The 26,938-nt window shown below is 45.0% G+C and overlaps 1 protein-coding gene across 1 annotated transcript; it reads right to left on the minus strand.

Moving 5' to 3' along the window:
- Window positions 1-1,970: 1,970 nt before the first annotated feature.
- Window positions 1,971-17,099, minus strand: LOC124005194 (IgGFc-binding protein-like). The gene is given in 25 exon segments (XM_046314198.1): window positions 1,971-2,730; window positions 2,920-3,481; window positions 3,603-4,204; window positions 4,349-4,922; window positions 5,043-5,371; window positions 5,518-5,656; window positions 5,885-6,081; window positions 6,243-6,786; window positions 6,878-7,476; window positions 7,635-8,205; window positions 8,368-8,810; window positions 8,813-8,971; window positions 9,063-9,636; window positions 9,755-10,080; window positions 10,227-10,365; window positions 10,594-10,790; window positions 10,952-11,495; window positions 11,588-12,186; window positions 12,345-12,915; window positions 13,078-13,682; window positions 13,774-14,347; window positions 14,466-14,806; window positions 14,995-16,221; window positions 16,715-16,769; window positions 17,089-17,099. Coding segments are annotated over 24 exon segments (10,887 nt in total). The 5' UTR covers window positions 16,761-16,769; window positions 17,089-17,099; the 3' UTR covers window positions 1,971-2,305.
- Between the last annotated feature and the right edge of the window lie 9,839 nt (window positions 17,100-26,938).

The raw sequence follows: 26,938 nt of genomic DNA on the forward strand, positions 1-26,938 counted from the left end.
AGGATTACCATAACATTTTAGGACACAGCAATGTTCGCTGGATGTTCTCGCTCCCTGCTCTATCCTTTTTAATCCTTTTTTATTTCTGATGACAAATGCCCTGTTGTCCTGCGAACAATGTTCGAAGATCCTCTGATTGGACTTTGTCCATGGAAACTTGACTGTATTCAGTGACACGATCAAGATGCTTGGAGGCTAGGACCACTGTGCTGTGGACTCAATTCTGAGAAACGTTGAGGCAAAATTGACTGCAAGACGTGATGACAACTTCATTTCAGTTTTGGTCAGAGGACTTCTGAGAGAGCTAGAGGAAAATGGAGCCATGTCTAAAGAGAGCTTTCTCAAAATATCCCAATCATTCTTCACTACGGCTGTGAACTACTTGCAAGCATGGGGAAAGCACACAGATAATCCAGTGTCTTCACAAGGTCCTTTGCTGTTGTTCTGGGATTGATTTGTTCTGACACACTGGAATTGTGATACAGTGAAATGTGAAATAAGTGAAATAATCTGTCTGTAAACAATTGCTGGAAAAATTACTTGTGTCATGCACAAAGTAGATGTCCTAACTGACTTGCCAAAACTATAGTTTGTTAACAAGAAATTTGAGTGGTTGAAAAATGAGTTTTAATGACTCCAACCTAGTGTATGTAAACTTCCGACTTCAACTGTACATAAATCTAGATTTACCCGATATTTTCAGGTGCACACCCAATGATCCTGTAAATCCCTGAGGGGTGTGATTACTTGTATTTGACTTAAATCTGAAGAAAAATCGTCCACTGTCATCTTCAGTCACATTGTTGAGTTTCAGTGTGCAGTTATTGTCTTGATCATAAAACTGTTCTTCCATTGTATCTTGTCTTAATCAGTCCAGATGTGTTATACACTCCATCTCCTTGCTGGGAGCCATCTAGTTTTGTATTGCCTCTCAGAGTGAACCATATCCTTCTTCTAACTATCGGGTAGCTGGGTAGCTTTGGTTGGTTGGCTGTGGAATTGTTGTGGCTGTTGCAATTTTTTCCCTCTCCAAAAAGCAGAAGTTTGACAGGCATTTCAGATAAATCAATGTTTTATGTTGACATCAGTACTCCTACACCAGTCCCCAGTACTCAATAAGAAGAATTCGCCCGGCCACTGCTGGTCAGATAACACAGCAGAGATGTTGGTACTACGTTCTTGGATCAAAGATTGTATTGATGATATATTTTCTGGAATACTACTCTCCTTCCTACAGGGCTAAAGTTGCTATGCACTGTCAGTACAGTCTAGTTATCTATGTTAACTCTACTCTCCCTGCCAGGTACGTTTTATTTTTGTTTCAGTTAATAATATCCATCAGTGTTTTTTCTCATCACAAGGGCAATGATGTTTTCAATCGCGGCTTTCAGGCACACTGGCCCAGAACTGGTCTGTTTGGTACCATGACAGGGACAGGACTACCGTTATCTGTGCATCAAAAAGCTCATCAGTGGAATTTGACTGTACATACATATATTTGATTGTACATACAAACTGATTTGTGTTATTTTGCATTAACACCCACTGGGCAAAACCTGGTTGAATCAACGTTGTTTCCATGTCATTTCAACCCCCCAAAATCTATATTATGACATTGAATCATCGTGAAAAACTAATTGGATTTGCAAAAAGGCATCAACGTAAGGGGATTGTCTTTTTTCACCAAACTTTTAACCTAAATCCAACGACATGGTGACGTGTTGTTGATTTCATGTTGAATTCACATCAGTTGACAACTCGCAAGTAATAATTCAAAACTAGATGTTGAACTGACATCTGTGCCCAGTGGGCAGTGGCAGTATATAATATGGCATGGCATATACAAGATTAATATACTCAACAATTTTGTTTGAAGGAATTACTTGAGAGGTTTTGAGTTATCTGATTAAACCAAAACTGTAGTAATTCCACCATTACTACTAAATGCTGGATAAACAGATGACACTGACTCATTTTGCTGCAATATGTTTATTATCAGGCTTTTGAAAGTTGTAAAGGATAGACAGAGATACACGTGTACAGAGATAATCTCAGTTTTAGTAGTACACAAGTATGGTATTATATTTGGATTATAATGAATACAGTTCAATAATAATTCCATGCATGAATACTCAATCCCTCACAACATTATATGGTTTGGAATATGTTATCACATACAGAAGGTAATATTAAGGTAATTTTGTGATTTTATGTTGAAATGCTTTAGCCTACAACCTGGACATGAAAATAATGTTTTTAAGGGATATTTTAGAGCCATGAAATCTTATTTGAAAATGGAAATGTTCTAGCCTCCAAACTTGATATGTACAGGTTTAACATATTTGTTAAGAAGTTTTTCGATCCATGACTGTTTGTTTGAATCTGTGCTACTGATAATGTAACAGCCCCTGACCCCCTTCACCACCGCACACGTGGTCTTCGGACCGCAGGGCGCCACCTCACAGGCCATCTTGCCGGAGGTACAGCTGCAGCGGTGGTGGCAGTTCTCCTTGTAGAAGACCTCGCCGGACACAAAGTAGCGACCCTTGTGGTGACAGCCACAGTTCTTCATGTGGACACACTTGTCATCACTCAGCAGGAAACCAGGTTTGCATTGACAGCCCTCCCCTGGAGGAGTGGTGCATCCTGGGGCGGAGGTCATGGAATAGCATGTGGCCGGGCACCCGGAGGCCGAGAGGCTGTAGACACTGTTCTCTGGACAGGGGAGGTCTGAAAACACACAGGGAGAAAGAGAGGTCTGTGGAATCAGTTACAATTTTAAAGTTTCAGGATTTAATTTAAAATGTAGGGTTTAGAATTTGCAGTCTTATTTTACTGTCAGATTCCTGTTTTAAAGAATTTATGAATTGAGACTCATCATAAACCTGAAGATTAGTGATACAAAATCAGAGAACTTACGGCAGAAGTCTTTACTCCTCCAGGTACCAATTTTCCCTCCCTTCTCCTGACACTCTTCTACATAGTTGGTGATGATGTCACAGGCTGCCGTCAGTAGGCCGTTGTTGAGGATCATGTCATAGATGCAGTCTTCTTTGTACTCATCAGAGTCCACTCTACCAATGCAGTCTCTGAGGGGACCACTCTTATCCACAATGACATCACAGGCGCTGACATATTTGGGCTTTATAAGGGGAATGTCTACAACGGCACAATCTTTGCACTCGTGGGAGCAGCCCGGTACGTCAGCTACCCAGTAACTGTTTCCAAACTCCTTGGGACTCATGGGCTTTTTCCCGTTGGGCAGAAGCAGGTCATCATCAGGGTTGTCATTGAAGTTGCCACAGAGACCACAGATGGCGTTGTGGTAGGTGCTCGGGACCTTCACCCTCACATTGCTGGACCAGTCGAAGGAGACCTTGAGACCGAAATTAGTCTCCAGAACAGCAAAACGTCTGTTTCTGTAGATCTGAACCTCAGTGTTGTTGGAGTAGTATGGCAGAGGTGTCAGGACATTGTCCACCTAAAATACAGTCCAGTGAAAAAAGAGAGTGGATTTCCATAAGAGCGATTTTTTTCTTCAAAACAATATATTATACAAAATAGTTCATAACAACAACTAGTAAAGGACCTGTATTACTCACCAGGACTTTGCCGTGATAATCACCTGTGACTGTGTAACTACTTCCCAACACAATGACAGTCACCACCTTGGCGTATGAGACTCTGGTGCTGCCCCTGTTGTTGTTCTCCAGAGTCACCTCAAAGCTCTCCAGATCAGGATCTTTGGAGCAGACCTCCGCCAGCTTGTAGATACAGTTTCCCTGGAAGTCGAAGCGCTTCCCATCAAAGGTGCGGAAGTGGGGTTCCCCCTGTGCTGAGCAGGTCTTGAAGCTGAGGGGGTAGCAGTCCTGAACCCCATTGACCACCGCACAGTGCTCACTAACCTTGCACTTCCTAGGCATACACACCACCTTCTGTGTGGCTCCGTCGCACACACACTTACTCTGACATGTGTTGCCCTCCCAGAAGGTTTCTTCGGGCAGGTAGTAGTGGTCATTGTGTGTACAGCCACACCCTGTCTCCTTGACGACACATTGTTCACCGCTGAGCACGTAACCCTTGTCGCACTGGCAGCCCTCCACACAGACTTTGGAACAGATCTCTGGGACATTGAGATCGGCACAGGTAGCAGGGCAGGCAGTGCCACATAGCTCATAGTGGCTGTGGTATGGGCAGTCCAGGGCTGTTCGAGTTAAGAATAAACAAACATCACAAATGTAGTCCAAATACATTCTGCAAATGCACAAGTTGGTCTATCGTGTCATTATACACATTTGAGGATGTTTGAGTTTCTACATGTGATGTTTTGTTATAGCTGAGAACTTACGGCAGTTGGAGGCCTTTCTCCACAGTGGTGAGACAACAGCCCCAGCCTGCTGACATTCGGCCACGTAGTTAGCCAAGGCCTCACACAACACCTCCTGTCGACCCTCATTCAGACACACATCATAGAGGCAGTTTGAGGCAAACTCCTTCACCGGCACTTTCTTATGACACTGTTCAAATGGGCCCCCTCTGTCTGTCATCACACCACAGTACTGTGGTCCAGTGTAAAGTGCCCGGTCTGAATCTGAGCATGTGGGGCAGTTGCTGTTACAGACGTGCCAGCAGAATGGGTCACCGTCGGCAACACTCCAGGATGCCACCCACGCAGTGGTATTTGATGAAAGCACACCTGTGGGAGTGGTGAAGTCATCTGCTTTGTTACCATTGTAGTTGCCACAGATGCCACCGAGGTTGTTGTAGTAACTGCTGCTGATGGTCACCATGAAGAGGCTGGTCCAGTCAAAAGTTATCTCCAGGCCAACAGCTGACTGGATGGTCCCTCGAATACCAGACTCTGTGATTCTGATGCTGTCAGACTCCAAACTCAAAGGGAGGGCAGACCTAATGCCATCAATCTGAGACGATAGAGAGATGAGGATTTAAAGAGGACTTAAAGCAGATGGGGAGCACAGAGGATTCTTACATTCAACTTCAACATGGACAATCTGTATCAAGTATAACTGGAAGCCACCCACCTCCACTGTCCCTCTTTGGCCACTGAGAATGGTGATCCTGTGACCACTCAGGTCTATGTTGGCTGACTTGATGAAGGAGCCCTCGGAGTTACCGCGCAGCTCGTTCTTGGTTAGGATGCTGAACTGAGGCAGGGTGGGATCTTTGCCGGTCGTATTCACCAGAATGTAGGAGCAGGTGCCCATGAAGGAGAATGGCTGGCCGTCGAATGTGCTGTAATGAGGGTCACCGAACAACCAGCAGTAGGCCTTGGACTGGGCCACACATACCGCCTTATTGTTCTTCACCACACAGTTTTCCTTCTCACGGCATTCAGTATCCTCACAGGGGTCTGACAAAATGGGTATTAGAGATGTTAACATATCTTGCTCATTGCAATATCAAAATAGAAACATCAACAAAGTCCATTATTCCACATCCAAATGTACTAACACAAAGCCATATCTGTTTGGTTAAATTACTATTAATGTTTTTTACCTGTGCTGTAGCAGTCCATGACTCCATTCTTCAACCCACATTTCTGACCCTCTTTGCACTGTGAGTTCTTGCAGGTGAATACTCCTGCTGCACAGCTGCAGGTCTCAGAACAGTTGCCCAGCATCACAAACTGGCCAGACTGAAAACCAGCAAAACATGTCAGTGATATCATTGAGTGTTTATACTATGGTGGAAACCATAGGATGATTGTAAAACAATAAATATTGACCAAGAATAGAGAATGATTATATATTTTTTGCATTTAGAATAGAACAGATATAGGCCTCTTATTTTAATAATGACTTTAGTATATTATTGTATTTGTGGGATATGAAATGGCAATTTTTGTCAATAAATCAGTAATCACCCTGTAATAGTGTCCATCAACCACACAGCCACAGTTCTCCAGTAGGACACACTTGCCACCATCAAACACAAAGCCGTCATCACACTGGCAGCCCTCCTGGCATAGTGGGCATTTGGGAGACTCACTCAGCGAGTCACAGGTGGAAGAACAGGTGTCGGCACACAACTCATAGTGACTGTTAGCTGGACACGTCAGAGCTGGAGGACAGATGGAAATGGGAGTAGATGCATGTTATCAAAAAACTTAAATCAGCTTCAGCTTCAATTGTTTTTCAGCAGAGCATTAGGTCAGAGAAATATTATACACTAAGATAAACCAGGATAAGGTAAATCAACTTTCAATATCAAAATTTACTCACGACAAAACTGGTCAGATCTCCAGCTGCTGACAAGGCCACCAGATGCCTGACAGAAAGTCACATACGTCTGTAAGTGGCGGCACAGGGCATCCCCACCCTCTCCCTCCTTCGTGCACTCCTCAAAGTGCTCTTGTGGTGGCACAACAGCATGGCATTGGGCAAATGGACCCTTGGGTGACTTTATGATGCTACAAGCCGGCGGGGGTCCACTGGTGGGAGGACACTTCAAGCCACCGTCACATCCTGTCTGACATTTGACCCCTTCCTGAACCACTAACCACCCCGCTGCAAACTTCTCCACAGACGGCTCCTGCAGCCCACTGGGCAGCAGGAAGTCATCCTCCTTCTTGTCATTATAGTTGCCACAGAGACCACCGGTAACACCTTTGTAAGTGGATGGAAGCTGTATGATGGCGCCAGCAACGGTGTCGTAGGTCACCATCAAGCCAAAGTCTGTTACCACGATGATGTTAATGCCGTTCTGGTAGGCCCTGACCTTTCCATCTCCGAGTGACAGTGGGAGATTTGTTGCAACGTCATCCACCTGTGAAAGGAGAAAAGATTGAAAACATCCGTTTTTCGAATCAAGTGTTGCTTTTTAATACTGAAATGAGTAGATCAAGACAGAAAACTACCATTATTTCCCATATAACTCTGGGAGACATAGATATCTTGTATTTGTAGGCCTGTATTTCAACCCTCCTGGTGACCATAGCATCATCAATCTTGGTCAACTGCTGCACTGACACAACAAACGGAGCCATCGATCCATCTTTCTCCACAACCTCTGACATTTTGTACACACAGTCCCCGTGTAGGTTGAAGCAGCTGCCATCGAACGAGTGGAATCTCCTGGCCCCGCTCACATGGCAGGTGCCCGTACTCATGGGTATACAAGCCTGCACCCCGTCTTGGACCTGGCACTTCTCATTGGGACCGCATGCAAACTTCACATTACACTCCATGTGTCCATCCTTTTTACACACACAGCGCTCTTTGCACTGGCTGCTGGGGAAGAACACCTGGCCCATCTGGTAGTATTGGCCTTGGTAAAGGCAGCCACATTCAGCCAGCGGCACACACTCGCTGTCGCTCTGTATGAAGCCGTCGTCACAGACACAGCCCTCGGTGCACAGGGAGTTCCAACAGCTCTCAGGCTCATCGAGGCCGCTGCAGGTCTGGGGGCAGCCGGAAGCACACACCTCATAGTGGCTGTTGACCTTGCAGGAAGATGCTACAACACATTAGGTCAAACATGATACAATTGAATAATGTAGGGAACCAGGAGCTGTTAGCTAGACAAGCCACTTCTGACTTATTGTAATGACCATAATTGTTACAGTCGTTGTTTTGAAATACACATCTGATGAGGTGTGTCTATGCACTACTTACGACAGAAGCTGTCTGATCTCCACTGTTCCACCTTGGCAGGGGCATCCTGGCAGGCAGTGGTGTAGGTGCTGAGGGCGTTACAGAGGGCAGAGGCATGGCCACGGTACAGACACATATCAAACACACAGTCCTCATAGTACTCTGTGGGGTCCACCTTGGCGTGGCAGTGCTTGAACGGACCGTTTTTGTCTGTGATCCTGCCGCAGTACTTCCCTGTTTGGTAATCAAGCATCAGGCTGTGGTCACAGGTGGGGCACTTCTTGCCGTTGCAGTCGCTGGAGCAGCCAGGGTCGTTCCCCACTTTCCAGCTGTCCCCAAATACTGTTGGGGTGTTGGCAGGGCTCTTGTCTGGTTTGAGGAGGTCGTCGTTCCGTTGGCCGTTCCAGTTTCCGCAGAGCCCTCCGATGAGGTTTGAGTAGGTGCTGGGGAGGGTTAGGGAGACGTGGCTGTTCCAGTTGAACTTCAGTGTCAGGCCAAATTTGGTCTTCACCACCCCGAAATACCCACTGCGGAAGATGGACAGTTGGCCATCTTCTACATCAAATGGCAAGTTCACATACTGGTTGTTGACCTGAGAAGAGAGAAAGAAACGTTGATGAAACACGAAGGATGATACTGTCCTGATATTTCCTCTTACATTAAATAGTATAATCATAAAAGCTCATTGACCAAGTAAACCCAGAATGCAATTATGTCATTCATTTGGAATGGATAACATTTTAAGGTAGCTTACCAATACTTTGCCAGGGTTGTCCCTACTCATGGTGATGATGTTTTTGAAGACAATGACGGTGACTGTCTTTGTGTAAGACACTGCCGTGTTCCTCCCCCTATTCTGATTCTTTACAAGCACCTCAAAAGGCACCAGAGACTTGTCATCTTTGCTGACCAATTTGGAGAGGACGTAAGTACACGTTCCCTGGAAGTCGAACCTCTTGCCATCAAACGTGCGGTAGTGGGGGTCGCCTGAACCTTGGCAAGTGGCATAAGATGTTGGGTAGCAATCTCTCTTACCACTCTGCAGGCCACACATCTCTGACTTCTTGCATGCTGTTGCTTTGCATTCAACCTTGGCTGTTCCTGGATTGCATTCACACTGCTTTGTGCATTTGTCATCTTCCCAGAACTTCATTCCAGACAGGTAGTATCGTCCTTCATAAGAGCAGCCACAGCTCCCTTGGAGACGCATTTGTCTCCACTGAGGACAAAGCCCTTGTTGCATTGACAAGTCTCCACACAGGGTTCCTTGCACTTTGCTTCGGCATCGAGATCTGAACAAGAGGCAGGGCAAGCTGTGCCACACGCCTCGTAGTAGCTGTTTGACGGACATTCCAGTGCTGCAAATGTGAAATGAGAAATAGATTTAAATAATAGTGAAAATTGCAATCTAAAAATCTGCATGAAATGTCTGGAAAGAGGACAACTCACAGCAACCAGTGATTGTCCTCCACTCAGGGCTAATTTTGACCCCCTCGGCCAAACAGGCATCAGTGTAGCTTTTCATGTTCTCACAGAGGAACTGATAGATGCCTTTATTGATGCAGACGTCATAGACACAGTTGTCCATGAACATGCCTGGGTCCAGGACCTTGTGGCAGCTGGCGAATGGGCCGTCTTTTTTGGCCAAGAGACCACATGACTTCTCTCCCTTGTATTTCTGTTGGAGAGCCGGAGTGCAGCTAGGACATTCCCCTTGGCAGTCATCATGACAGAACAAGTCGCCGTCTTCAGTTCTCCAGCTCTGGGCAAACTTCACCACTGTGGGTTCCTTGTTACCTTTGGGGTTAGTGAACTCATCATTGCGATCCCCGTTGTAGTTCCCACAGAGCCCACCGAGGGTGCGGAAGTAGCTGCTGGGGACAGTGATGTAGAACTTCATGTTCCAGTCGTACATAACCTTCAGGCCAAAGTTTGTCTTCAGAACAGCATAGCTGCCACTATACACCACAGTTAGGTTTCCTCCGGCCAGGGTCACAGGCAGGTAGACATTCTCACCATTCACCTAAGAAAAGATCAATAAGCATATGGAAAAACCACTCAGTTCACCTCCTGGGTTGACCAAATTTACCATGGAACCGACCCCAACTCTGAACATTTCCCTCTGGTCTCTTGTTACTTACCTCAACCTTCCCTTTATGCCTGCTGATCACAACAGTCAGCCCATAGACCGTGACTGAGACTCTCCTTACGAAAGACACCCTCTTGTTCCCTCTGTGGTTGTTCTTGGTCAGGACAGTGAACGGGATGAGGCCAGGATCAGATTTAACAACCGTGGCCATGACATAAGAGCAGGTGCCCTGGAAGTCAAATCGCTCCCCATCAAAGGTGAGGTAGTGGGGGTCGCCCACAGCCCTGCAGGTGGCCTTGGACTGGGCCACACATACCACCTTATTGTTCTTCACCACACAGTTTTCCTTCTCACGGCATTCAGTATCCTCACAGGGGTCTGACAAAATGGGTATTAGAGATGTTAACATATCTTGCTCATTGCAATATCAAAATAGAAACATCAACAAAGTCCATTATTCCACATCCAAATGTACTAACACAAAGCCATATCTGTTTGGTTAAATTACTATTAATGTTTTTTACCTGTGCTGTAGCAGTCCATGACTCCATTCTTCAACCCACATTTCTGACCCTCTTTGCACTGTGAGTTCTTGCAGGTGAATACTCCTGCTGCACAGCTGCAGGTCTCAGAACAGTTGCCCAGCATCACAGACTGGCCAGACTGAAAACCAGCAAAACATGTCAGTGATATCATTGAGTGTTTATACTATGGTGGAAACCATAGGTTGATTGTAAAACAATAAATATTGACCAAGAATAGAGAATGATTATATATTTTTTGCATTTAGAATAGAACAGATATAGGCCTCTTATTTTAATAATGACTTTAGTATATTATTGTATTTGTGGGATATGAAATGGCAATTTTTGTCAATAAATCAGTAATCACCCTGTAATAGTGTCCATCAACCACACAGCCACAGTTCTCCAGTAGGACACACTTGCCACCATCAAACACAAAGCCGTCATCACACTGGCAGCCCTCCTGGCATAGTGGGCATTTGGGAGACTCACTCAGCGTGTCACAGGTGGAAGAACAGGTGTCGGCACACAACTCATAGTGACTGTTAGCTGGACACGTCAGAGCTGGAGGACAGATGGAAATGGGAGTAGATGCATGTTATCAAAAAACTTAAATCAGCTTCAGCTTCAATTGTTTTTCAGCAGAGCATTAGGTCAGAGAAATATTATACACTAAGATAAACCAGGATAAGGTAAATCAACTTTTATTATCAAAATTTACTCACGACAAAACTGGTCAGATCTCCAGCTGCTGACAAGGCCACCGGATGCCTGACAGAAAGTCACATACGTCTGTAAGTGGCGGCACAGGGCATCCCCACCCTCTCCCTCCTTCGTGCACTCCTCAAAGTGCTCTTGTGGTGGCACAACAGCATGGCATTGGGCAAATGGACCCTTGGGCGACTTTATGATGCTACAAGCCGGCGGGGGTCCACTGGTGGGAGGACACTTCAAGCCACCGTCACATCCTGTCTGACATTTGACCCCTTCCTGAACCACTAACCACCCCGCTGCAAACTTCTCCACAGACGGCTCCTGCAGCCCACTGGGCAGCAGGAAGTCATCCTCCTTCTTGTCATTATAGTTGCCACAGAGACCACCGGTAACACCTTTGTAAGTGGATGGAAGCTGTATGATGGCGCCAGCAACGGTGTCGTAGGTCACCATCAAGCCAAAGTCTGTTACCACGATGATGTTAATGCCGTTCTGGTAGGCCCTGACCTTTCCATCTCCGAGTGACAGTGGGAGATTTGTTGCAACATCATCCACCTGTGAAAGGAGAAAAGATTGAAAACATCCGTTTTTTCGAATCAAGTGTTGCTTTTTAATACTGAAATGAGTAGATCAAGACAGAAAACTACCATTATTTCCCATATAACTCTGGGAGACATAGATATCTTGTATTTGTAGGCCTGTATTTCAACCCTCCTGGTGACCATAGCATCATCAATCTTGGTCAACTGCTGCACTGACACAACAAACGGAGCCATCGATCCGTCTTTCTCCACAACCTCTGACATTTTGTACACACAGTCCCCGTGTAGGTTGAAGCAGCTGCCATCGAACGAGTGGAATCTCCTGGCCCCGCTCACATGGCAGGTGCCCGTACTCATGGGTATACAAGCCTGCACCCCGTCTTGGACCTGGCACTTCTCATTGGGACCGCATGCAAACTTCACATTACACTCCATGTGTCCATCCTTTTTACACACACAGCGCTCTTTGCACTGGCTGCTGGGGAAGAACACCTGGCCCATCTGGTAGTATTGGCCTTGGTAAAGGCAGCCACATTCAGCCAGCGGCACACACTCGCTGTCGCTCTGTATGAAGCCGTCGTCACAGACACAGCCCTCGGTGCACAGGGAGTTCCAACAGCTCTCAGGCTCATCGAGGCCGCTGCAGGTCTGGGGGCAGCCTGAGGCACACACCTCATAGTGGCTGTTGACCTTGCAGGAAGATGCTACAACACATTAGGTCAAACATGATACAATTGAATAATGTAGGGAACCAGGAGCTGTTAGCTAGACAAGCCACTTCTGACTTATTGTAATGACCATAATTGTTACAGTCGTTGTTTTGAAATACACATCTGATGAGGTGTGTCTATGCACTACTTACGACAGAAGCTGTCTGATCTCCACTGTTCCACCTTGGCAGGGGCATCCTGGCAGGCAGTGGTGTAGGTGCTGAGGGCGTTACAGAGGGCAGAGGCATGGCCACGGTACAGACACATATCAAACACACAGTCCTCATAGTACTCTGTGGGGTCCACCTTGGCGTGGCAGTGCTTGAACGGACCGTTTTTGTCTGTGATCCTGCCGCAGTACTTCCCTGTTTGGTAATCAAGCATCAGGCTGTGGTCACAGGTGGGGCACTTCTTGCCGTTGCAGTCGCTGGAGCAGCCAGGGTCGTTCCCCACTTTCCAGCTGTCCCCAAATACTGTTGGGGTGTTGGCAGGGCTCTTGTCTGGTTTGAGGAGGTCGTCGTTCCGTTGGCCGTTCCAGTTTCCGCAGAGCCCTCCGATGAGGTTTGAGTAGGTGCTGGGGAGGGTTAGGGAGACGTGGCTGTTCCAGTTGAACTTCAGTGTCAGGCCAAATTTGGTCTTCACCACCCCGAAATACCCACTGCGGAAGATGGACAGTTGGCCATCTTCTACATCAAATGGCAAGTTCACATACTGGTTGTTGACCTGAGAAGAGAGAAAGAAACGTTGATGAAACACGAAGGATGATACTGTCCTGATATTTCCTCTTACATTAAATAGTATAATCATAAAAGCTCATTGACCAAGTAAACCCAGAATGCAATTATGTCATTCATTTGGAATGGATAACATTTTAAAGTAGCTTACCAATACTTTGCCAGGGTTGTCCCTACTCATGGTGATGATGTTTTTGAAGAGAATGACGGTGACTGTCTTTGTGTAAGACACTGCCGTGTTCCTCCCCCTATTCTGATTCTTTACAAGCACCTCAAAAGGCACCAGAGACTTGTCATCTTTGCTGACCAATTTGGAGAGGACGTAAGTACACGTTCCCTGGAAGTCGAACCTCTTGCCATCAAACGTGCGGTAGTGGGGGTCGCCTGAACCTTGGCAAGTGGCATAAGATGTTGGGTAGCAATCTCTCTTACCACTCTGCAGGCCACACATCTCTGACTTCTTGCATGCTGTTGCTTTGCATTCAACCTTGGCTGTTCCTGGATTGCATTCACACTGCTTTGTGCATTTGTCATCTTCCCAGAACTTCATTCCAGACAGGTAGTATCGTCCTTCATAAGAGCAGCCACAGCTCCCCTTGGAGACGCATTTGTCTCCACTGAGGACAAAGCCCTTGTTGCATTGACAAGTCTCCACACAGGGTTCCTTGCACTTTGCTTCGGCATCGAGATCTGAACAAGAGGCAGGGCAAGCTGTGCCACACGCCTCGTAGTAGCTGTTTGACGGACATTCCAGTGCTGCAAATGTGAAATGAGAAATAGATTTAAATAATAGTGAAAATTGCAATCTAAAAATCTGCATGAAATGTCTGGAAAGAGGACAACTCACAGCAACCAGTGATTGTCCTCCACTCAGGGCTAATTTTGACCCCCTCGGCCAAACAGGCATCAGTGTAGCTTTTCATGTTCTCACAGAGGAACTGATAGATGCCTTTATTGATGCAGACGTCATAGACACAGTTGTCCATGAACATGCCTGGGTCCAGGACCTTGTGGCAGCTGGCGAATGGGCCGTCTTTTTTGGCCAAGAGACCACATGACTTCTCTCCCTTGTATTTCTGTTGGAGAGCCGGAGTGCAGCTAGGACATTCCCCTTGGCAGTCATCATGACAGAACAAGTCGCCGTCTTCAGTTCTCCAGCTCTGGGCAAACTTCACCACTGTGGGTTCCTTGTTACCTTTGGGGTTAGTGAACTCGTCATTGCGATCCCCGTTGTAGTTCCCACAGAGCCCACCCAGGGTGCGGAAGTAGCTGCTGGGGACAGTGATGTAGAACTTCATGTTCCAGTCGTACATAACCTTCAGGCCAAACTTTGTCTTCAGAACAGCATAGCTGCCACTATACACCACCGTTAGGTTTCCTCCAGCCAGGGTCACAGGCAGGTAGACATTCTCACCATTCACCTAAGAAAAGATCAATAAGCATATGGAAAAACCACTCAGTTCACCTCCTGGGTTGACCAAATTTACCATGGAACCGACCCCAACTCTGAACATTTCCCTCTGGTCTCTTGTTACTTACCTCAACCTTCCCTTTATGCCTGCTGATCACAACAGTCAGCCCATAGACCGTGACTGAGACTCTCCTTACGAAAGACACCCTCTTGTTCCCTCTGTGGTTGTTCTTGGTCAGGACAGTGAACGGGATGAGGCCAGGATCAGATTTAACAACCGTGGCCATGACATATGAGCAGGTGCCCTGGAAGTCAAATCGCTCCCCATCAAAGGTGAGGTAGTGGGGGTCGCCCACGGCCCTGCAGGTTGCTTTGGAGATGTGGGCACAAACTCCTTTTGTACATTCTTCCTTTTCTCTGCATTTGACTTTCTCACATGGGTCTGGTGGTGGAGTGGGTGGTGCAGTGCCTGAGTGAGAACAGAAGCAACATTCAAGATAACTCTAGTTTTCATGCAGTGCATTTGTTGTTGTTGATTAGAATTGCAATGTGTTGCATTGCATTGGGGTTGTTGAAGAGTTGTCCTCTTTAACAGGGGGAGGTATTGAGGGGCAGTTGATAGGCCATTTAAGTGTATGTGTCAAATAAACATCTTACCTTTGGTACATACTCCTGTTGTAGCGTAACCGTCTCTTGGCATGCCACCATAAACGTAAACAGCCATGAGGGAGTCGCCTTTGATGGAGAAATGCTGTTGCTGCTCTCCCAATGGAACATTTACCCACATGTACTTAGGTTCTGAGTTGAATGATGTCCATTGGAGAGATTTCACACAATTATTTTTTTCACAGACTTTAACGGTTTTGATCCCTTCCCCCTCGGAGACAATGACCAATGTGTTCTTGAATTTTCTCTGCGTGTCCACCGACCACTCTTTGGCTAGATCAGACGTTGGGAGGATGTTGGTGAGGAACGGATCATAGGGCTTGTTGTTGCTGAAGTACATCACCATGACCTTCTTATCACTTTTGATGATCAGCGGATATTTGGGTTGGACAGATATCACATACACCTGCCCCTCATTCAGCTCTTTAGCAGTGGATACCTTTCCATCAAAGATCTTCACTAGAGTGTTGTCCTCTGAGGCCACAATGTTGACAAAGTCTGTTGATTGGGTCATGTGCATGGAAGGAACCAGGTAATTGGTGGAGAGGCTCTGTACTGGTAGCAGTTGTTCGTAAACATGATTGCAGCGGCCTCCATCTGCAATGCACTTGTGTCCCCCCAGGACTGCCACAGGGTGCTTAGCTTTTACCCTGGTCCCAGTGAAAGTGGTGTAGCTTTGGTAGAGGTAGACCTGGTATGGGTCCATGGTAACAATCACCGCCTGTCTTTGCTTCCAGGAATCCACGCCACTGAGATTAATGTTGGAGACAGGGATGATCGTGATCTTGTTGGGCTCTTTGCCGTTGATAATAGACATAAGCTTGTGCATGCGACTTGGACCCTCACCGGGGGAGAAGACCACATAGTCAGTACCCAGCTGGTCAGTCGGGAAGACCACACTGCTGTCTCCGGTCGCGAACTTGTAGTTGAAGGCCACCACCGAGATGTCAGAGTTGGAGGTGACCTGTACTGTTTTGGTGGAAGCTCCTGGACCCCCAATTTCAGCGGTACCAGGTATGCCGATCCATTTGGTGTTCTGTTTCTCTATTTTCACTGAGGTCGAGAAGCCGATTGCATTGACCTGAATTTGAACAATGGCTGGATAATCCTGTGTGGTTATGGCCAGTTTAAGACTCTGATCATGTTGGTAGCTCAGCAAATAGTTCGGCATAAAGGCAGTAATGAACTCCCGCCCCACTGGGCATGATCCACTGACCACTAAACATAAAGGAAGAAAGACAATTTTACAGATGAGCACCTGCATTCTTTTCGCAACCATTTGGGTACTGCAATATACATTTAATAAGGAAACATATACTATAGCTTAAATACAGTACAATTGTCTTGCTCCGACTGCTCTTGCTGAATTCACTGACTGTCAAGTGTTAATTTTAGTAAGGCACAAATTAATTTGTTTTTGCTTGAATTACATAATCGTCTAGAATTCATTTTTGTGTACATAACAATACACATGCTGTCGTTTCGCCCTGCAAAGCTTTATAACCAGTATTACATGTCTATATAGTGTGCCCTGCAGAACAAACAACATAAATGTACTATCTAATTAGAGGAGGCTTGAAAGATTTCATTTGCCAAGCTACTGTATGTTTATGTTTCCCCATCATGTTAGATAATAATAAATGATCAACTTGTTCAATTCTGGTAGTGATTACATGACATGTAATATTGAAAGGTAAACTGTGATTCTTACCTCTGAATAGGGTGACAGCCACACAAAGCAGGAAACTTGGCCCCATGTCTGGAAACTAAAATGCACAGTCAACAAATTATATGGACAAAATGGAAAATCGATGTAAAAACGAAATCAGTTTTGTTTTAGGTTAGATTATAGAGTAGCTACTGACAGGAGAGAAAACATATATAATTATTTTTATATCCATCAATAAATTACATAAATATTTTGTAAATACAAATGAGCTTGCATTAATACATTGTACATGTATCTACAAAGACAGGAAATAGTTTATTTCAATTCACTTTCATCTCTGTAATAATTTGGTCTTCAACTGATGCTATTCACCAATATTTCTAATCCAAAAGACTGATCTGATGTCCATACATTACCTGTTGGTGGGACCATGAAGGATATAACAGACAGGGAGGGATGAGAGGGTGTTTTATATTGTGAAGAGGATGGATTTTTTTAAAACACATCCTTGACCAAATATTGAATTATCGTGCTTATTAAGTCAACATATCGTATGCATGAATGTAATGTATATATTGAAAACTGTGTGTCTAAAGTTTCCATCTAACCAAACCTATCACACCCTGACCATAGTTTGCTTTGTATGTTCCTATGCTTTGTTTGGTCAGGGTGTGATCTGAGTGGGAATTCTATGTTGTGTGTCTAGTTTGTCTGTTTCTGTGTTTGGCCTGATATGGTTCTCAAGGGGGCAGGTGTTAGTCATTGTCTCTGATTGGGAACCATATTTAGGTAGCCTGTTTGGTATTGGGTTTTGTGGGTGATTGTTCCTGTCTTTGTGTTTGTTACACCAGATAGGGCTGTTTTCGGTTTTTCACGTTTCTTGTTTTTGTATATTGTTCTATTTTCATCTTTATTAAAGATGTATCAAAATAGCCACGCTGCGTTTTGGTCCACCTCTCCTTCAACAGAAGAAAGCCGTGACAAAACCATTAACATAGTATTTTTCCTTATAAACAATACTTTTAAAAGAAATTAGAAACAAACATCTGTTTCATAAAATGTTAGCTCAATCTACCTCAAAATATATAAAATAAAAAATGTATTTAAGCAGGTTTATCCCGTTTAGATTTCGTAAGAGAGACCTGGTAAAAAATATTGCCAAACATTTTTCCTAGACTCATTGAATATGGCCTACTGTCCAGAAACAATTATTTATTTTTTTGCAATAGAATATAACTTTAAAAAAGGTCCCACTTTATTATTACGTATTACATAATGTTAATACAGCAGCATAACTAGTGTGGGTAGTTGTTACATGGTACTGTAAAATATTATACCTCTTACAATGTATGTAAACCATGTAATTATTATATGGTTTTTGGCATCACTATGAAGTGATGTAAATAATAATTTGTTCTTAAGTCACTTGGCCGGTTAAATAAAGGTTAGATAAAAACGTAATAAAAATTGGGACCATATAAAATAAAGTATTTTCAAATTATTAAAAATATCATGTGTTTAATTCATTGTTTTATTAAATTATTTAAACATGGATTAAAAGAAGTGCTCATCACTTACACATGGATGTTTTAAGTGTATGTCAACAGAACATGGCTTAAGTGTATGTCAATACACTTACGGGCGAGGAGAGCTTACACAAATCATGGATACCATTACGGAAACATTGTTATTGAAACAGGATATGAGAGCCAGATCATATTTACTGTTAGCTCAATAAACAATAGGGTGACAAAGGTCTGAACAAGAATTGACTATAGAAACTCATGAGGATTTTGGGTGTGTGACGAGAGGTGTGAGAATTTATTTGACTGAAATACACATCATGTCATTGGAGTGTTTGTATAGTTTAAGGGGGAGGTGAGTATCTGAAATGCATTACAGAGCTGCTAACATATTTATTCAACTTTAACATTTCTCCTCTTGTAACCAACAACTATTGGTTGATATGCTGGTTGTACAGTTGCTTTTCAAAATGCCTGTGTTGCAGCTACGGTATATCATTAATGTAATGAACTGTCTCACGGAGTGACACCAAGTACCATGTAATAACGTGAAATATTTCTGTAATATGCCCCAGAAGTTGCAGTTACATCCACAACGTCATGTAGCATCAACTTTACAACCAGCCCAACTGGATAGTACTTTTCCCACAGTTGTTGTTACCAGGCCACCTTTGACAGTAACATTGGACAAAATGTACAGTACCAGTCAAAAGTTTGGACACACCAACTCATTCAAAGGTTTTTCTTTATTTGTACTATTTTCTACATTGTAGCATAATAGTGAAGACATCAAAACTACAAAATAACACTTTATGAAATCATGCCGTAACCAAAAAAGTGTTAAACAAATCTAAATGTATATTTGAGACTCTTCAAAGCAGCCACTCTTCGCCTTCATGACAGCTCTGCATCCTCAAAGAAAACAAAGTAGTCTGGATTACATAGGGCTGCAGAGAGTAGCAAAGTCTACTGCAAGCAGTACTCTATAATACATTACCAATAGGGAGTGGACATTTTTCAGAAGGCAGCAACACACATGCCTATATTTGTGACATTGAAACAGTCCTGTAAGCTTAGACTTTTATAACTAATTTTTGTTCATGATGTATCAAGTCTCTGTTTCATGAGCCTCATCTTGTCCTGTTGTATAGTCATGTGGGACCAGCTGGTGTTGGTGTGTTTCAGGCATCTGATGTACAATATGAGTGGCATTGCTAATGCTGCTAACTATCCCTAATAATAGTGGCATTGCTAATGCTGCTAACTATCCCTAATAATACCAAAGCCGGTCTGCCTCCGGTTGCAAGAGGCAGCTCACAGCATTCTGTTGAAGAGGAGAAGAGAGAAAGAGACAGGCTTTCAGCTTCACATCCCAAAGACCTGTTCCTCTAGTAGTACTGCCTGGTCACTGAACCTTTCATTGAGGGCATTGTAAACAGTTCCTGTCATGGAAAGTTGCACTCTGCAATGGTGTTATTCTTGCATGAAGTACATCTATACACAATGCTCATATGACTCATTTGCTCTCAAAGTGAAATGTCAAATCCATATTTAGGATGGGTGTTTGACGACAAATTTTGTCTAGAATTCATACATTGCAGAATTTTTGTAAGGGTAACCTCTTGTCAGGTTTTAGCCATTAGTGATTATGAAATGGTTTAATATTTCATCACTAAATCAGTGATCCATGCTTGGTCACATTGCTCTACCCTTAAACCTGTTGGTAGGTCGCACCTTTACCTGGGAGTGGGTGGAGGGTGAGCGAGCGGGTGAAGCTTTGATTGAGATCCTCCAGTCTCATTTCAGCAATGATGGTGAGTGTACTGTTTGGCCTGACCTCCATGGAGCTGTGGACCTCATAGCGCCCCCTGCTGTCCAGACCGATTCGGCAGTGGCTCTAATTGGAGATTAGAGCCACGTCCACCACACATCAGGCTGGGGGAAAGCCTGGGAGGAGGTGAGGGTGATGATGAAGCTGTCACAGGATGACTGTACAGACAGCTGAGCTGTGGATTCTTGAAGGGGGCCAGGGGTAAACAGAAACAACAATACTCATATTCAACTCTTAACAAAGGATAATTCTGACTGCAAAGGGCTTTAGGCAAGTAGATAACTAAATTGATGTTGTGCAGATTGCTTAATACTATTTATCCCCCATACATGCAAGATTCCTAAAAAGTCTGAACGGACAAAAATACATACTTTCTAACATCTCATATATTGAAAATACTATATGCCTTGTGTTACAACATGCAAGTCTATACTTGTCTCGGTCAGATGTACCAAGAGTCATGATAACTGATGAAGTAGATCTAGTTCAACTTTATTAGTTATATGTGGGTGAAACGTGTCAAGAGGTTGGTTAACTATAGCCTTTTTCACATTGGCAGTTTGAAGTGTCTCAAATCCTATTTTTTTGCATATCTGATTAGAACCTGCGCTTTTTTATGCAGTCTGAACTGCCTTAAAGCACATGCAATGAGATATGTCAAGTCACATTTCAAACCAACATCGTAGATTGTTTGAAGTCAGATACAAATCTGATTCCTGACCATTCGACTCTAAATACAACATTGTGATAGCTTCTAGCCTACCTACATCTTCTTTTTTATTTAATCCCCTTTTTCTCCCCAATTTCATGATATCCAATTGCAATCCAATTATGATCTTGTCTCATCGCTGCAACTCCCCAACTGGCTCGGGGAGGCAATGGTCGAGTAATGTGTCCCCCGAAACATGACCAGCCAAACCACGCTTCTTAACACCCGCCCACTTAATCCAGAAGCCAGCCGCACCAATGTGTCAGAGGAAACAGTGTTCAACTGACGACCGAAGTCAACCTGCAGGTGCCCGGCCCGTCACAAGGAGTCACTAGATCGCGATGAGCCAAGTAAAGCCCCCCCGGCCAAACCCTCCCCGAACCCAGACGACGCCAATATCCAGCAACTTCACACAGCCATTGAAGAGGAGTGGGACAACACTCCACAGGCCACAATAAACAACCTGATCAGCTCTATGCGAAGGAGATGTGTCGCACTGCATTAGGCAAATGGTGGTCACACCAGATATGACTGGTTTTCTGATCAATGCCCCTACCTTTTTTTTTTGTTGTCTGACCAACAGATGCATATCAATATTCCCAGTTATGTGATCCTCCTCTCCACCCTCTCCGAGTTGGGCATCTCCGGCGCGGCCCACGCTTGGATTGCGTCCTACCTGACAGGTCGCTCTTACCAGGTGGCGTGGCGAGAATCTGTCTCCTCACCACGCGCTCTCACCACTGGTGTCCCCCAGGGCTCTGTTCTAGGCCCTCTCCTATTCTCGCTATACACCAAGTCACTTGGCTCTGTCATAACCTCACATGGTCTCTCCTATCATTGCTATGCAGACGACACACAATTAATCTTCTCCTTTCCCCCTTCTGATGACCAGGTGGCGAATCGCATCTCTGCATGTCTGGCAGACATATCAGTGTGGATGACGGATCACCACCTCAAGCTGAACCTCGGCAAGACGGAGCTGCTCTTCCTCCCGGGAAGGACTGCCCGTTCCATGATCTCGCCATCACGGTTGACAACTCCATTGTGTCCTCCTCCCAGAGCGCTAAGAACCTTGGCGTGATCCTGGACAACACCCTGTCGTTCTCAACTAACATCAAGGCGGTGGCCCGTTCCTGTAGGTTCATGCTCTACAACATCCACAGAGTACGACCCTGCCTCACACAGGAAGCGGCGCAGGTCCTAATCCAGGCACTTGTCATCTCCCGTCTGGATTACTGCAACTCGCTGTTGGCTGGGCTCCCTGCCTGTGCCATTAAACCCCTACAACTCATCCAGAACGCCGCAGCCCGTCTGGTGTTCAACCTTCCCAAGTTCTCTCACGTCACCCCGCTCCTCCGCTCTCTCCACTGGCTTCCAGTTGAAGCTCGCATCCGCTACAAGACCATGGTGCTTGCCTACGGAGCTGTGAGGGGAACGGCACCTCAGTACCTCCAGGCTCTGATCAGGCCCTACACCCAAACAAGGGCACTGCGTTCATCCACCTCTGGCCTGCTCGCCTCCCTACCACTGAGGAAGTACAGTTCCCGCTCAGCCCAGTCAAAACTGTTCGCTGCTCTGGCCCCCCAATGGTGGAACAAACTCCCTCACGACGCCAGGACAGCGGAGTCAATCACCACCTTCCGAAGACACCTGAAACCCCACCTCTTTAAGGAATACCTAGGATAGGATAAGTAATCCCTCTCACCCCCCCCTTTAAGATTTAGATGCACTATTGTAAAGTGACTGTTCCACTGGATGTCATATGGTGAATGCACCAATTTGTAAGTCGCTCTGGATAAGAGCGTCTGCTAAATGACTTAAATGTAAATGTAAATGTAAATCCATAGATTAGGTCCTAATGGATTTATTTCAATTAACTGATTTCCTTATATGAACGGTAACTCAGTACAATCTTTGAAATTATGGCATTTCTATTTTTGTTCAGTATAATTTGTATCCCAGATGTACTTTTACTATGTCACGTCTAGTCTATGACACCAGGCTGCATGGTGGCCCAACACCATATTAAGACACTTTATAATGGTGTTTCCATTATTTCGGCAGTTACCTGTATCCAAACTTTGGGTTTTGTAACTTAACTTTATCTTAGAAATATCATCATTGAGTGCAATCAGAGCCCATGTGAGCTGGATTAAAATGGAATAGCATGGCTTACTTAAAGAGATTAAACATATAATTTAAAGATGGATATATACTAGTGTGGGCATCATCCCGTTATAATGATGTCAGATGAGTTTACCTAAACTGCAGCGCAATATCTGACACACCCTGCATGTTTACACTTGATACAATTATGGAATATTATAGCTATAGCTACGTGAGAAATTCAGTGAAGCCAAACAAAGCTTTGAGATGACTTGTCTTCATCCTACATGCTTTTGAGTAGACCTGTAAAAAGAAAGCTTCAACGTGAAAAACAATGGGAGGGATCACATCCATATTTTCAATCAATTCAAAAAAATCCAAATAACTTCACAGATCTTCATTGTAAAGGATTTAAACACTGTTTCCCATACTTGTTCAATGAACCATAAACAATTTATGAACATGCACCTGTGGAGTGGTCGTTAAGACACTAACAGCTTACAGATGGTAGGCAATTAAGGTCACAGTTATGAAAACTTAGGACACCAAAGAGGCCTTTCTACTGACTCTGAAAATCACCAAAAGAAAGATGCCCAGGGTCCCTGCTCATCTGCGTGAACGTGCCTTAGGCATGCTGCAAGGTGGCACGAGGACTGCAGATGTGGCCAGGGCAATAAATTGCAATGTCCGTACTGCGAGATACCTAAGACAGCACAACAGGGAGACAGGACAGACAGCTGATCGTCCTCGCTGTGGCAGACCACGTGTAATAACACCTGCACAGGATAGGTACATCCGAACATCACACCAGCGGGACAAATACTGGATGGCAAAAACAACTGCACGAGTTACACCAGGAACGCACAATCCCTCCATCAGTGCTTAGACTGTCCACAATAGGCTGAGAGAGGCTGAACTGAGGGCTTGTAGGCCTTCTGTAAGGCAGGTCCTCACCAGACATCATTGGCAACAACGTCGCCTATGGGCACAAACCCACCGTCTGCTGGACCAGACAGGACTGTCAAAAAGTGCTCTTCAGTGAAGATCCGCAGTTTTGTCTCACCAGGGGTGATGGTCAGATTCGCGTTTATCGTCAAAGGAATGATCGTTACACCGATGCCTGTACTCTGGAGCGGGATCAATTTGGAGGTGGAGGGTCCGTCATGGTCTGGGGCAGTGTGTCACTGCATCATCGAACTGAACTTGTTGTAATTGCAGGCAACCTCAACGCTGTGCGTTAACAGGAAAGACACCCCCCTCCCTCATGTGGTACCCTTCCTGCAGGCTCATCCTGACATGACCCTCCAGCATGACAATGCCACCAGCGATACTGCTCGTTCTGTGCGTGACACCCTGTAAGACAGGATTGTCAGTGTTCTGCCATGGCCAGAAAAGACCCCGTATCTCAATCCCATTGAGCACGTCTGGGACCTTTGGGTGAGGGTGAGGGCTAGGGCCATTCCAAGATGGCATAGCAGTCAGATGTCCTTTGTCCTCGTATTGTCGTGTCCCGTATATAGATATACATATTTACAACTTTCTTGCATACCTTTTTATATATATTTTTTTTCTTCCATAAATTCAACTTCAAAACCCTCTCCTGCAACCCGCCTCACCAATTTATTTTTACAAAAAGAAAGTATTATTTACCTCAAGAAGCTAACCAGAAGCTAGCCTGAAGCTAACCAGAAGCTAATCAGAAGCTAGTCAGTAGCTACCCAGAAGCTAGTTAGCTTCTTTACTGGCTAATCGTTAGTATTCAGCTAACGATTACTCAGAAGCTAGTTAGCTTCAGCTAACGTTAGTCATCAGGTATCCTTTAGCTCGAAAATCTATCTAGTTTTGTACGGCGCGGCTCGGACCGGAACATACCGGACCTATTTTTCTCTCCATGTCCCCGGAATTCAACCGCAAGCACTGGACATTTATACCTGGATCTCGCAGCTAGCTAGCTGCTATCCGTGTGACTATTGGTTTACGTCAATCCCGGAGCAAACATCAATTATTCCGGCGCTAGCCAGCTGAAGAGTTCCATCAGCCACTCCTGGGCTACAATCACCCATCCGGACCCGTATTACTGCCAACGCAGAGCCCCACCGGGCCTTCACAACTGGACTACCGACGTTATCTGCCCGAGGGAGTTATCCAGCTGGCTCCTCCGTCGCGCGACGTTACCTGAACGCCCATCTGCTAATCGTTAGCTGACTTATCGGCTGCTATCTGAATAGATCTATCAGACAAAAATAATTATTGGGCCTCTATAACTATATATTTTTTTTGCGGATTGGATTGATCCCCTCTCCCACACGGAACCCCACTAATTATACCGATGGAAACGCACGAGATAGCTTAAAACAGACCTCCATTCTATGCTAGCTTGCTACCAATGGCCCGGCTAGCTGTCTGAATCGCCGTGACCCCAACCAACCTCACTACTCACTGGACCCTTTTGATCACTCGACTAAGCATGCCTCTCCTTAATGTCAATATGCCTTGTCCATTGCTGTTCTGGTTAGTTTTTATTGGCTTATTTCACTGTAGAGCCTCTAGTCCTGCTCACTGTACCTTATCCAACCTATTAGTTCCACCACCCACACATGCAATGACATCTCCTGGTTTCAATGATGTTTCTAGAGACAATATCTCTCTCATCATCAATCAATACCTAGGTTTACCTCCACTGTATTCACATCCTACCACACCTTTGTCTGTACATTATACCTTGAAGCTATTTCATCGCCCCCAGAAACCTCCTTTTACTCTCTGTTCCAGATGTTCTAGACGACCAATTCTCATTGCATTTAGCCGTACCCTTATTCTACTCCTCCTCTTTTCCTCTGGTGATGTAGAGGTGAATCCAGGCCCTGCAGTGCCTAGCTCCACTCCTATTCCCCAGGCGCTCTCTTTTGATGACTTCTGTAACCGTAATAGCCTTGGTTTCATGCATGTTAACATTAAAAGCCTCCTCCCTAAGTTTGTTTTATGCACTGCTTTAGCACACTCTGCCAACCCGGATGTTCTAGCTGTGTCTGAATCCTGGCTTAGGAAGACCATCAAAAAGTCTGAAATGTTCATCGCTAACTACAACATTTTCAGACAAGATAGAACTGCCAAAGGGGGCGGTGTTGCAATCTACTGCAAATATAGCCTGCAGAGTTCTGTCCTACCATCCAGGTCTGTACCCAAACAATTTGAACTTCTACTTTTAAAAATCCACCTCTCTAAAAACAAGTCTCTCACCGTGGCCGCCTGCTATACACCACCCTCTGCCCCCAGCTGTGCTCTGGACACCATATTTGAACTGATTTCCCCCCCATCTATCTTCAGAGTTCCTGCTGATAGGCGACCTAAACTGGAAAATGCTTAACACCCCAGCCATCCTACAATCTAAACTTGATGCCCTCAATCTCACACAAATTATCAATGAACCTACCAGGTACCTCCCCAAAGCCGTAAACATGGGCAACCTCATAGATATCATCCTAACCAACTTAATACACCTCTGCTGTCTTCAACCAACTCTCAACGATCACTGCCTCATTGCCTGCATCCGTAATGGGTCAGCGGTCAAACGACCTCGACTCATCACTGTCAAACGTTCCCTGAAACACTTCTAAGCATGCCTTTCTAATCGACCTGGCTGGGGTATCCTGGAAGGATATTGATCTCATCCTGTCAGTAGAGGATGCCTGTTTTTTTTAAATGCCTTCCTAACAATCTTAAATAAGCATGCACCATTCAAGAAATTTAGAACCAGGAACAGATATAGCCCTTGGTTCTCCCCAGACCTGACTGTCCTTAACCAACACAAAAACATGCAGCTTTTCAGGGAAGCTAGAAACCAATATACACAGGCAGTTAGAAAAGACAAGGCTAGCTTTTTCAAGCAGAAATTTGCTTCCTGCAACACTAACTCAAAAATGTTCTGGGACACTGTAAAGTCCATGGAGAATAAGAACACCTCCTCCCAGCTGCCCACTGCACTGAAGATAGGAAACACTGTCACTACTGATAAATCCACTATAATTGAGAATTTCAATAAGCATTTTTCTACGGCTGGCCATGCTTTCCACCTGGCTACCCCTACCCCGGTCAAC

The sequence above is a fragment of the Oncorhynchus gorbuscha genome, linkage group LG19 (genome assembly GCF_021184085.1).
Source record: "Oncorhynchus gorbuscha isolate QuinsamMale2020 ecotype Even-year linkage group LG19, OgorEven_v1.0, whole genome shotgun sequence".
Classification (NCBI taxonomy): Eukaryota; Metazoa; Chordata; class Actinopteri; order Salmoniformes; family Salmonidae; genus Oncorhynchus; species Oncorhynchus gorbuscha.